The sequence below is a fragment of the Dromaius novaehollandiae genome, chromosome 7 (assembly GCF_036370855.1).
Source record: "Dromaius novaehollandiae isolate bDroNov1 chromosome 7, bDroNov1.hap1, whole genome shotgun sequence".
Classification (NCBI taxonomy): Eukaryota; Metazoa; Chordata; class Aves; order Casuariiformes; family Dromaiidae; genus Dromaius; species Dromaius novaehollandiae.
This window is the reverse complement of record NC_088104.1, coordinates 16,829,576-16,842,669: the sequence shown is the minus strand read 5'-3', so window position 1 is coordinate 16,842,669 and position 13,094 is coordinate 16,829,576. Positions and strand designations below refer to the sequence as shown.

The 13,094-nt window shown below is 43.9% G+C and overlaps 1 protein-coding gene across 7 annotated transcripts in view; it reads left to right on the top strand.

The window, feature by feature from the left end:
• The window catches only part of BIN1 (bridging integrator 1), a 107,297-nt gene that overhangs the window by 78,372 nt on the left and 15,831 nt on the right, over positions 1–13,094 (top strand). For 2 of the 7 annotated variants that reach the window (XM_026095587.2, XM_026095573.2), the window contains 4 exons: positions 1,130–1,280; positions 5,382–5,510; positions 8,402–8,509; positions 10,364–10,387. In XM_026095587.2, the coding sequence (XP_025951372.1) occupies positions 1,130–1,280; positions 5,382–5,510; positions 8,402–8,509; positions 10,364–10,387 (412 nt within the window). The remainder of the gene's footprint in view (positions 1–1,129; positions 1,281–5,381; positions 5,511–8,401; positions 8,510–10,363; positions 10,388–13,094) is intronic. The other 5 variants (XM_026095606.2, XM_026095597.2, XM_026095624.2 and 2 more) reach the window with 3 other exon arrangements.

Genomic DNA, 13,094 nt, shown 5'->3' with positions numbered 1-13,094 from the left:
GCCCTTTTGCAATATTCTGTAATATTCCATTTTCAGCTGTGTATACTTTTGCCAAACTGTAACCATTTATGCTGAAGTATCCCCTGCCAGTGTTTGTGCACTGCATGACTTGAGATAAGTTCATTAGTTGCTTTTTGGGGAGCTGAATTTCACCCAAAATGAATCAGGTATTCCTGAGAATAAGGCCAGAAAATGGCTTTACTTTTATCCCTTTTGAAATTCTCTGGTAACCAGCTTTTTACTAAATCTCTAATGTTGCCATACTTTGAAACACAGGCTTGACATTTGGCTGGGGCATGCCCTTAGGGTAAGGCATATGCCTCTTGCCATCCCTGTGAAAAATCTGTCCAAGTTATGAACCAACAAATGCCATTGGCACATGCTTCTTACATCTTAATTCCCTGAAAAATCCCTCCTGACTATGTGTCAGAAACAGTCCTGGGAGAATGACCAGCTGGGAAGGCAAGAGCAGAAGGGGTTCATCACTGGGAAAAACAGGCTGTGAGGAACTTTTCTGTACTAGAGAACTCTCTATTAGTAGCCAAAATCTCACTGTTTTTTTGCTCTCTGGAGTTATCTGTCAAAATTCTGGCTACTTTGCTCCTCTTCTAGTTTTGCCAGTTTCTACCGTTTAGAGGAATATGATGTTCTTCTATTACTGCCTTAGCGCTGCATGGTGGATCTATTGATCACAACCCATGTGGGTGGCAGCGCAACACCTTACAGACACATCTTTGGCTGTATGTTTTTTTAAAAAAATAAATGAGCCGTGCAAAATTCCTTTCCCCCTAGCTCTCCCAATATTAAAAGTCCATCATGTAACATCAAGCGCAAAAGTTAGGATGTACCAGAATTAAGGATGGCCTGGGTAATTTTCTGTATCTGAGGCAAGGTGTATCCATGCAGTTGGAGTTTAGTGGCCTAGCCTGCTGCACAGTAATCCTGCAGCAGGGTGTTGAGCTGCAAGTGACTCAGCAAAGATGCTTCTCAGAAGCTTATAGAGGCTTCAGATTTCTTGATCACACATCTGGGCAGTGAAGCAAAGAAATAACAGAGGCTACTGATCTGTGCTGGTTAGCACAACTCCTCACTTGAGGCCTGGCTCAAACTTTTTTTCTCTTCCCTTCAGTGATAGCACCCCAGGGAAAGCAAATAAAAGCCCCTCGCCTCCACCAGATGGATCACCCATCACCAGCCCTGAGACCAAGACTGTCAACCATGAGCTGGAGCCGTCCTCTTTGGAAGCACCTGGGGCAAGCATCCCAAAGTCACCATCTCAGGTAGTGTCCCCTTGACATTGACCGCACCTCTGCAGTATGATCACTGATGGCACAGGCTCCGTGAGTCAAACACTTCTATCCCTTGCTTGGTTTGACCTCTCTTGCTACTGAGCACAGAGAATATGAGATGACAGTTGTTCCCCATCAGTGGGGGCAAGCATGATGTTTCTGAGAATACAGGTTGCTCCTTGGTCTTCCCTATGTCATACAGGGAAGAACTAAGCTGTCTCTGAATTCCTCTGTAGGGGTTGGACTATGACATGGGAGACCCAGTAATAATACATTTTGCCATCTAGTAGGACAGGCTAGGAGGAGTTAGAGAGGATGAAGTTATACTAGGCTAGGAAATTTGTTCTTTACGTTTGAAGTAACTTGTGTAATTCAGTGGTCCAGGTTCTTCCTGAGAACATCCCTGATTCAGGAGGGTATGAATCAAAAAGAAGTTTAATATTGATATGGATAAGGAGAACAGCTGTATTTTACATGGTATTGTACTTTAATCCCAAGATAAAATATCACATAAAAGATAGTCATTCAGTCCTTATGCTATGAAGAAATTAAGTGAATACCTGGAAGCAGATTGTCCATTACTGGGTTCTGATACCTTCTATGTGACCTTTGTTAATCCTTTCCTTACGTTGGAGACACCCAGTAGCATGTTTAATATAGAAAATGTAGCTGCTGCTATTCAGCACATAACATTATATGTTTTACTTTGGGATTTAAGGAAAATAAGACATTTGCTTCCTTTTCCCATCCCCCTATTTCCCCAAGCAGGGGAAAACATAAGCAGGGACAAATAATAACTAGGCCAAATTCATGTCTGGTGCCAATCCTTGCATTTCAGTAAGTGGGACACCAGAGAGGAGTCTCCAGAAAGAACTGAAGCTGAGGGGTTCTGGCCAAACTGGTAAGAAAACACGTACTTCCAAAAAGTCATGGATGCAACCCAGAACTTCCTTGCTGTTGTCACAGGTAGCAGTGTGATTCCAAATCCAGGCCTGTGGTGTAGGCACTTTCCTTTTTCTGGGTAGTGTCTCATGATACTTTTTCTCAGCTGTATTTTTGATTTTTAGCAGGATTTGGTGACAAAAAGGGATGCTTGTCCATTGGCAAAAGCATCTTTCACAGCCCTGTGATATGTGTGAATGCTGGGCAGTGTCTTTCCAGGATTTTTCTAGGGTCTCTGCACTGCTCAGCATTGCACAGTGTGAAATAGCTTCCCCACAGCCCTGGCTAGGACCTTTGGAACAGGGTATGAAAGACGACAGCATGCACACTCATATCTTCCCAGGACTGCCTCCCTATTTTTTCAGACATCTCCACATCTTGATAGAAATTTGGAGCAAGAAGTTGTACAGATTTATTGAGCCTTTCACTGAAGACTTAACTCACCCTGTCTGTGGACTTGTCTTGCTGAGTTTGGCTTCTTCTCTTTCCTTTAAATAGCACATATTAGCCTTTTTTTTGGGGGGGGGCCAGGCTGCAAGTGTTTGCTTATTGACTTGCTGCCTTGCTGGCCACAGGAATGGGGGCTGGAGGCATCCCCTTGTTAAGCAAGCAGAATATTCAAGCAAAGCCCTATCTGTAACATTAGATGGGCCAAAGGCAAGACTTAAATGGTATTTGCAGCTAATGCTGCCACCGTCTGGCAGCTCTTTCCCAATCTATATTAATTAACTTTCCTAGGCCTTGCTACAGTGAAGAACAAGAGATCCCCTCCATATCTCACTAGGTGCTGAGAGATGGAGCTGGCTCCAGAGGGAGAGTTGGCAAGAGAAGGGTTTTGTATTCAAAGCTAAGCCTCGTGCCTATGTGAACCGAGTCTTGAAACTCGGCTCATGTCAGCTTACCAGCCAGCTGGAAAGCCCAAGGGCCTACTCTGTCAACAGTGCTCACCTTGAAAACAAAGCTTTACAGATAGCGTTACTTTTGAGCTGTGGGGAAGTGACTTGTTCTATGGTGGTGAGGATGGAGCAAAAAGCAACGAGCAAGTGCAGTTCTCTAGCTACTTCTTTTGTCTCATATACCAATGCAAATGCTAAGCAGAGGCTGTGGAGAGAAAGACAGCAAAACAAGAGACCAAATAAGTGTTAACTAGATTTTTAACTGTTCCATGTGCCAACTGTAGCTCTTACACTCCTGCTGTCTTTTAATTCTCAAAACCAGCTTATTTCTGTCTTTTGGAAGAAACAACTGTTCGCACTGAGTAACCTGATGATGACACAGGACTTCCTGGGTCTATGAAATTTCGAAGGTCAGACTTTTGCTCTCAGTTACACCACTGAAACACTCTGATGACACTTCTGAAATCAGTTTAACTGCGTTGAGTTTAGACTGATAAAGCTCTGTGGGATCCAAGAACAGCAGAAAGAGTTTAGGCAATTCATTTTATTCTAGGCAGCAAAATTGTTCTTGATGTTTGGTCTGTTTTTGGATGTAACCCAATGGCCAATATGCAGTCCTGTTATCTTTGAGAGGTGGTATTAGACTGTTGCTGGACACTATGGAAATGGTGGTCTGCAAGACACTAACGCATAGGAAAGCACAGAGGACTGAGAATTTTAGAGAAGTAAATAGCAGAAGAGTCGGGATCTTTTTGGCTTAAAGTTTGTAATTGGAGCCTCCTATTTCTGCATATGGTGGCTCTGTTCTGAGAACAGCTTTTTCCTAAAATTTCTGGTCCCTCCTGCAACTGACAGGCAGGGCATGTTTTGGGAAGGGATTGTTTTGGGGGAATATCGGCACACTACCTTCTGGAAACAGTAAAAAGCTGGAAGTGAAAACACTACTGTCATTATTTCCCCTAGCCAGCTATTCAGTGGAAAATGTGTGTTTGCATTCTCATTGTCACTCTCTGAAGTAGGTTAACCCATTAGAAAACTGGGTATATTTGTAGCAATCTAAAATAAATGCCTTGTAGAGGTCAGTTACATGCTGGAGGAATGTAAACACAGGACTAGGAGTCAGGGACTGCTATGCTGGAATTCGGCCTGATGCTGAGGTACTGGGTGTCCCTTGTCAGGTCACTACGTCTTTCTGATTGGGGATCCCAGGTACGATTAGATGATCAAGTACCTGTAAAAAAAAAAAATAAATAAATAAACATTGCAAATTGAAAGCTTTATCACTCCTGAGTGCTGCTATGGTCCCGTAACTTTTATGGCTGTTTTGTTCCAACACAGTAGCAGCTTCTTGAAGGTTGGTTTGATCTGGAAATGAGTGATGAGCCTTGCACACAGGAAAACATGAAGAGGGTGTGGATGGATTGGCCTGACCTTTGGGGGGATCTACCACAGCTTCCCATGGTGGGTGGATGCAATGTCAGACTGAGTCCTTTCAGCATGATGAGTATTAGGATGGATTAGAGCCAAGTGGTCAGACTTTCCTATTCTTTTTCTGGGCTCTCCATTTGGGAAACCCTTGTGACTTCATTAGTGTCAGTGCTGTCCCTTGTTGGTGAAATTCAGAGCAGAGCTGGGCCCACAGCAGCCATGGCTTCTCAGGAGTTTGAATTGTTCTTACCCAAAGCAAAGATGGGATAAGGCTCCATGAGGAGCTCCTTCTCACCTTTCTTACAGTACATTGATACCTGGAAACCAGCACTGGGCAGATCAGAATCTGGCCACGTGGGCATCTATCAATAATAGGACAAATTAAGTCTTGTCTCTCATTCTCTTGGATCTGGTAAGTATGGCAAAGGAAGGCAGTGCTGGTCTGGGCTATTGAATTGCATTCCCGGTAACTGATGTGCTCCCTTCCTGGTGTTTCTCTGGAAGGTTGCACATGCTCTAATTATGTATGCATGTCCTGTCAATGCATATTAATTTTGTTATGCTTCTACTCTGCAGAGAGAGACTTGCCCACAGTTGAAGTGTAACTAATGATGCCAAACCTTCTCTGGAGGCGTGTGGTTGTTTTTGTTTTGTTTTGTTCTGCCCTTCACCCTCCCTCCTTTCTCCAGATGGAGTTGAGTGGACCCTTCTCTGTCTCTGTTTGTGATTTCCCCCACCTTCAGTTTTTGTGGCTAACCTGGTTCCTGTCTTTGGTTTTTTTGGGTGTCACCATCTGTGCTGTGGCCATGTGCTCGCTTGCATGCAGCTGAGGAAAGGGCCTCCGGTGCCTCCGCCTCCAAAAGTCACCCCCTCCAAGGAGATCAAGCAGGAGAACATCATCAGTCTGTTTGATGACAATTTTGTCCCTGAGATAAGTGTGACAACCCCCTCGCAGGTTAGCTGCTATGCCCTGCCTTACACTTGTCTGCCTCTGAACTTCTTCCTTTCACCTTTCTTCTCTTTGGAGGTGTCATGCCATGAAACCTGGTCAAGCAAGGGGGGAAGGAAGGTCAATATTGGGCCTCAGATGACAGAGGGATAGGAAGCCATCTTAGAAGGGAAGGTGACTAGAAAGCAGCTTCAACCAGCATGCTGCCACTTGAGAGCTTTCATGTGTAGAAGAAACAGGAGGAATGCAACTGGTGAAGAAGCCACCAAATTATCACTGCCTTTGTTCAGCAAGCAGGTTAAAGAGTACAAAGTTTATGGCTCCCCTCGTATCCCTTATCTCCAGCCTTTCTGATCCTGGGTGCAGATGAAGGATATGTTTTCTGCTTTTGTACATCCGCAAGTGCTGATATAGCATCTCTCCCAGTTCTGGGAGAAGGCAGCTCTGCACTCTCAATGTATTTACACATGGGCTTTTTGGCAACTTGTAAAGCCCAAATCTGTGCAGGAAAGGCCAACAGGAAATGTATGAATTTCTCTTTGCAGAAAATAAGTGGCCCCAGCTTAGGGAGGCAGGGCTGCACTTGTAAATTCAGCACTCCTGACATCTCAGTCTGTTGCTCTTTGTCAACCAACAGTTCCCATCAGAATGTTTCTTTCCAGTGATGTGGTACGTTTTGAAGCTCTGAAAATGGAATAACAATTTCAAGTAATGAGTTTTCCTCTTCTCTTTCCTTTTGATTTATATCACTGCAGGGGAGGGTATCCAGGTGGGGAATTCTGTGTTGGATCCATTAGAATGACAGTCCTTATGTATACAGGAGCCTGACCAGTTTTCTGGCTGCATCATGAGATACCTGCATCTTTTTAATTTTTTTTTAATATATACATACGTACATATATACATATATTTCTGAAATGCTTAAAGCATAAGTAATGCCTCTAGCAGTGCTTATCTGTGACTTATTCCATAACTTTTTCCATGCGTCATGCAGTTCCATTGCCTCTGGTTTGCCACCTTCCATCCAGCTGCTGAGGAACAGAGACAGAGTGGGGAAGGAAGGAAGGAAGTCTGTGTCAAGGTCTGCATGGCAGTAAACAAAGCTGGCAGAGCAGACAGATGATTTAACAGCAGTGTTGGAAGAGGGGGAAACCACAGGCAGTGGAGCAACTCTACTCTTCTCCTATACTTCTTTCTGCTGTACCATAGCAGATGGCTCTGTCTGCCCTATGGTTTGTATCGTGTGTTTCCATGTGAATGCCTGCCCTTAGCCAGATATCCTCTTCTGCATCTGATCAGTGCCCTGACCCCGGATGGGATCTGCTATGACATTCAAAGAGATGAGATTTCTGAGGGAGAACTATGCTTGCCAGAACAACCTTTACTGGAGCACCCAACAACCTTTAGCATTCAGTGCATTGGTCAGGGCCATTTCTGTCGGATGTTTTCACTCCCAACAAGCTATCTTGTGGGAGAGCTGGGTAAAACTAAGGTGCTAGCCCTTGCATGTAAGTCTTAAATGGCAGGTAAGAGTCTTCCATGACTAGAAGCTATGGTGTCCTACCACCAAGAAATGTAAGGATTGGGATTGAACCTCTCTGGAGGCCGGGATGGAGGAGTGTACTGGAATACCAGTGGGTTTTAGATTACTGGTCAGGGTTTATTACTCTGAGATGGAAGAGCTTGGTTCCTTGTCTTCATGCCTGTGGATATCAAAAAGAGCAGAAGATATTGATAAGGGAGGGAAAATCTTATCAAGAGAATCAGAATAAGAGGAAGTTAGAGGAGGTGAAGATGATAGTGGTGTGGATCGTATGCAGAAGAGTTTCTCTTAAATTGAATCTCTTGGTACATTCCAGGAATTTTTCCATGGTGGGACTGTGAAATAACTGCAGGAACGAATCTGACAGACTTGGTGTGTTGTTGGAAAGATGGTTGAAGCAGTAGGGCCAGCAAGCTTGGAAGGTTAGTGGAAAGGGGCAAATCTGCTTGGACTTCCTGGGCTGAACAGCTTCCTCTGAAGCTGAGTAGAAAGGAGTGTCTCACAGTGATTAGGTTAAATCTAAAAATGAGAAGTGATAGTTCAGTTTTGAATATTGATGATTCATTCACTTGTGACTGTTCTGCTAATGGTAGTCAGCAAATGTGCCATCAGTGTCTGTCTAGTGTGCTATTCAGAGTCAAAAGAACTTATTCTGCTGAATTTGAAGAGAGTAGCAAATCCTCTCAAATTTATGCTGTGTTAGACTAGCATGTGAGGAGTTCTTGAATGTCCTGAAATGGAGGAGCATTGGAAAAAGCATTTCTGGATTGGAGAGTGATTTGAATTCCTTAGGGTAGCAGTGAGTTGTCATATTCTGTGTCTCTGGGTGTTAGAGGGAGGTCGGAGCTTTGAGGGTTAGCTCTGAGGTCTCTCAGACTTGCGTTTCAGAAACCTGAATGTTTTTTTTGCCTGGATCTGTGTTCCTGGGACAAGTAGTGTGGGTGGTGGTTCTTCAGTAAGTGACTGGGGGAGTCCATCCTGAGCTGTAAATACTTAGGTAGCTGCATGAACTATGGAGCATAGCTGTAAATAGAGACCTTTCTGATCTGGCAGTGGCAGTGATTCTTTTGACTGTAGCAGGTTAGGTGCTTACACCCTGTAAGCTCATTTGGGCAGGTGAGAAATTGAATGAGGGTTGAGTCCCAAGGAAAAGACAAGTTTGGTTTGCAGTGGTTCCCATGCTATACTGCCTATGACTACAGGTACTAAGCAGTCAGGAGTCACATCAGGTTTTTGCATTCTCACCATGTCTTCTGTGCTTGCAGCCTTGGCTCCTGGATGTCACATACCCGCTCTCTCCTGTGTGTGTGTGTGTCTAATGCTCGTACTGCTTTTCTTCCTCACTGCTGCCAAGTTTGATGCCCCTGGGCCCTTCCAGGAGGGAGCCAGCCTGTTGGATCTGGATTTTGATCCCATTAAACCAGATGCCACTGTGGGGAAGACCCCCACGCCTGCCTCCCAGGTTGGTTCATATCACTGTTCCTTCTCACTTCATAACTGACTTGTTGCCAAATGTGGCAGGACATGCACCCATGTGAGTGTTAATGTGGACCTGAGCTGCTGAGTGGCTGGGCTGGATGCCCAGACCTGCGCTCTGCAGATTAGCACCTTTTGGCCATCTCTGCTGGATGTGTAAGTCCAATGAGGATCAGGTGGCTATGAGCCAGGTCATAGTCTAGCAGTGGGTATGTGTAGGATGCTTGTGCTTTCAACTGATGATCTGTCAATTGATAATTTAACTTAATGTACATCCATCCCTAGATTAGCATCCTCTGTATGCTATGTGGATTTAAACACCCTTCCTCTGTGGATGGGGATTCAGCCTCTGCTCTGTGCTCCTGCCATAAATTACTCTCAAAGAGATTTTTAAGAAACAAAGTCTTTGATAAAACTGCAGTTACTTAAGTTGGATAAATCTGTAGAGAGATATCCAAGTGATATGAAGCCCTTCTTTTTCTGGGTATAACATAGCCTCAGTTTGTAGTTAAGAAGTGTTTTTTTCCCTGAGCACGTTGCTGCATGGTCCAGTATCACATCTGTCCTGTGCCTAGTCCTGCCCACTGTCAGAGGCAGATGGATCTACGAGGACTCTGCTTCATTTTCCTGTCTAAATGGGTGGACGCTTTGAAATGCATCCTGAATTTAGCTATTGTCCTTCACCCAGACTTTCCATTTCATACTCAAATTTGAGTATTTTTTTTGCTAATTTGAACCTGTGGTTGCCATTAGAGTTCGTAATAAGCATAACTGAGGTATTAACAGTATTTCTTCAGTGTCATAATGTCAAGTAGGCCTGCAGACATCAGTAGTAGACAGAATTTTGTAGCAGTAGAAAACTGTCTCTATTAGGTGTACGATTATTCTAAATAAAAGTATTATATTTTCAAAATGCTAGTTCTCAATACAGATCAATACAAACTAACTAACACTTTGCCAAACTAACGCTTTTTGGAACTTTAAATGAGCAGATGGGCACTTTTTGTCTGTTCGCCTGATAGAATGAGTTACATGCCAGAAAATGCCCCCCCCCCCCCCCCCCCCCCGATACTGGGAACTGGGATCTTCTTTCATCTGAATCACCAGTTATAACTTGGACAATGAGTATATTGGTATTGGACAAGTATAAATCTGCCTTAAAATGAAACAATTTGTTACCCTTTCAGCAAGGAACAAATATTACCTTGAGTGGGGTTTTCAAAACTGCTCAGCAGTAGCTGATTTTTGGTACTAATGTATTCACTATTTGGTACAGTCTTTGGTACTATTCACTATTAGTTTAAGAAATCACTAAAAAGAGTCTGAAATGAATGCTTTCTAGTAACAAGCACAGCTATACACCTATCACAAACCACCCAGTTTTCAAAGGAGTCAAACTTGCTTTGTATGGTGCCCTATGGGAGAGAGGTCAAGACATCTCACTGCTGAGCCAAAGTTACAAGTTGAAGTCTTGTTCTGAAATCATGCCAAATCTGTGGGCTATGGAGGCATGGGAGCATATTTAACCTTGACAGACCACAAACTCATGATTTTTTTGTGTGTGGTCTACCACTAATAACTGAATGTGGCCTGGCTGTTTCCCTTCCATACCAGAGGTAGGAATTTTCCTTACTCAGATGCCTGCATGCTTGAATTTGGCTATGCCATGGGAAGGTGTATATAAATTCAAGTACTAAAAAAAATTTAAAAATACTACAGAAGTAAACGCTGTTGAATGTGTACATCTGCCTCAGTCTGATCAGCATGTGTAATGTTTGTACTCACTGAAATAATCACATATAAATATGTTTTTATTTTTGTTGCTTTTTGACACGCTTAGTCTTTACCTTGGGATTTATGGGAGGTAAGAACTTCATATGGCTTTCTTCTCTCACTATATACTGTGAATGTGCCAGCACCATCTCTGTGTGCATCATCTGTTTTCCTTTCCCTCTCTGTTCTTCCTCTCTGCAACTCAACCTAGATTTGCTCCACGTGCTGCTGAACCCATTTTTGCATCTTCCATGAAGCCCTAGGACTGACTTGTTTGTAAGTCAGGTCTGGCACTCTCCCTCCACCAGCAAATAACCCCATTGCCTTTCCCTACTGGCTTGCTTGTCTTTCCCTTGGCATGATGCTGTGAGCTTCTCCTCAAACCTAATCCCACTGTGGCATCATGTTCTCTTGCCCCTGCCCTACTGGATCCTAAACGCTGTACATCCTGTTGGTCTCGATTGCATGTAATGCATATATCTCTCAACTGCCCCTATATTCTGCCTCTGGTTCTTAGTGCCTGTACCATTGTACATACACATTTGGGGTTATTTGCAGTGCTTGCTGCTTATTGACTGTCATTGCCAGAAAGGCTGTGTGAAGTTGCTCAGCCTGTGTCTCCACTGTAAGCTGAGTGCAGGCCCAAGACTTACCTGGCATTGCCTCAACCCCAGCTTTGGAGCTTGCTGAGAAGAGAGAGCCTGCACATACTCTGCATGTGTGTGTGCCCAAACCAGACACTCATTTACATGCTCTAAATGGATTAAGCCTGGGAAGGTCTTAGAGTGCTGCGGACTACCCCATTGGGAGATATTTCAAGCATGGCTACTTTGAGCCCATCTGGACAAACAGCCAGCAGTGTGGACGGAAAGTGCTTGGTCTGGGTCTCCAGCCTGATTTTGCGCTGCCTGTATCCCATGGTGTACATGTAAGCACATGACCTTGGCTTGTGCTGGGGAATTGAATCTCTACCAATGTTTCCATTCTCAAGGACCAGATCATCACCTGCAGTCAATATTTGGGAGGCCACAACTTTACCCTTGCTGAGAGTCTGGCCCAAAGACTCACTGTGGCCAATGCTCCTTCACATGGGCCTGGGGGTTGCTGAGAAAGATGTTTCTCTTGTGCACTTTATCAGCCATCAGTGTTTAACATCTGTCATTTCCATTTGTGTCTACTGTCAGTCTGCCTTAAAAAGAAAGGAAAAAGTCTGTTTTTGCAAGGAAATATCTCGTGCCTTACAAGTGGAGGGGCAGGGCTGAGGTATGGCTATATCCTGCTAGTGGGGCAGTGCAGCAGAGTGGGCCCTGGAGAAGTGTTGGATTATGGACATTTAGAGGGTTTCTCCAGCACTCAAATCACAAGCCAGGAAGCAAGCTGTAGTCTTTCTGTCTTTACTAGCTCTGAGTATACCTGTGGTGGCAGGAGGAAGCACTGATGTGTCCTTAAGGAACACAAAATGACAGCTTTTCTCTTTTGCTCCTCAAAGGCAAGGAAAGATTAGGAGAAAATCAAATAGTCCAACTCAGTTCTGGCTATTAGACAGAATGTGACTGGAGAGAAGCTGTTTGAACAAAATAAGGATCTACTCAAACCTGCTGCTTTCTGTCTGTCACTTGTGGGAGGCAGAGGGAGTTTTAGTTATTAAATAAAACCAGCTTTTTTTCCTAATTGCTACCTTTGCACTCCTGCTTAATACTGGAAGCAAGGAGGCTTGAAATACCTAAGAGCATTGGTGTCTCTGGCCAGACTGTGAGCAGGAGTTCCTGATGATGTCGTGTGCATGAGACCACCAGGGAACCTCAAGTGGAGGTCTCAGTGTGATGGTCCTAGGTGGTATGCATGGGTAAATATAAGCACACCTAGCAGATATATTCAGAGACACCTAACTCCTCTAGTTGTTAACAGAATTCAGATACCTGGCAGTTACTTGTCCTAGAGAGCTTGAAGCCTTGGTTACGTGGCAGATCTTGGATGAGACCCTGTATCCATGAAGTTTTCTGAACAGTTTTGCAGATTCTAGAGTTTGGGGATTATGTCACTGGAAACTAAATGGTAGGAAACAGATCCTTGGATCTGACTAAGCTATGCTTAATCTACAATCTAGGGAGTAAAAGATTTTTTGAGCTATTTTTTACCCTTCTTCTTATATAGGAAACTGATTTGACCCAAAGGACGATTTTATCAACAGAGGAAAGCTACTAGACAAGATGCCCTCACTATGCCAATTTTCATCTTGACAATACTGTATATTGTTTGAAAAGCAGAGCTCCCAGTGCCTGGGGAATCCTTCTCTTGCTCTCCAGAAAAACCCTCTGGAGTGCTTGCTCTAGCCGTTGATGAGAGCAGAAGTGTTGCGTGGTTACATAGTCCCACGTGCCATGAGCTTAACCAATTGCATAGAACCTTGGATGCAGGAGAACTTAGTTCTGCAGACTAGTAAACTTGTACCTGGTGTGTATGATGATGTTCTTGGAGTAAACAAAGCTTTCAAAGCTAGGAACAGCAGTGAGCAGTTCTCCCTCTGTTATTTTCCCATGACTATAAATGCTGGTATAGGCCTTGAGATGCCTGCAGGTACCTAAAATAGAAAAATAAGTAGTTGACGTGAAAATGCCCTTTACTGAAATCCAGTGAATTAATTTGGATTCCATTCCTCTGGTTATTAAATGCTGTTTTTGCAAATTTGCTGCCTTTAAAAATCTGTAGCTCGATGTGAGCTGCTTTTCACTAGTCCAAATAAAAAACCATGCTGGGCCAGATAGACTTGGGCTGGCACCTGTCCCAGTTCCAGTCTC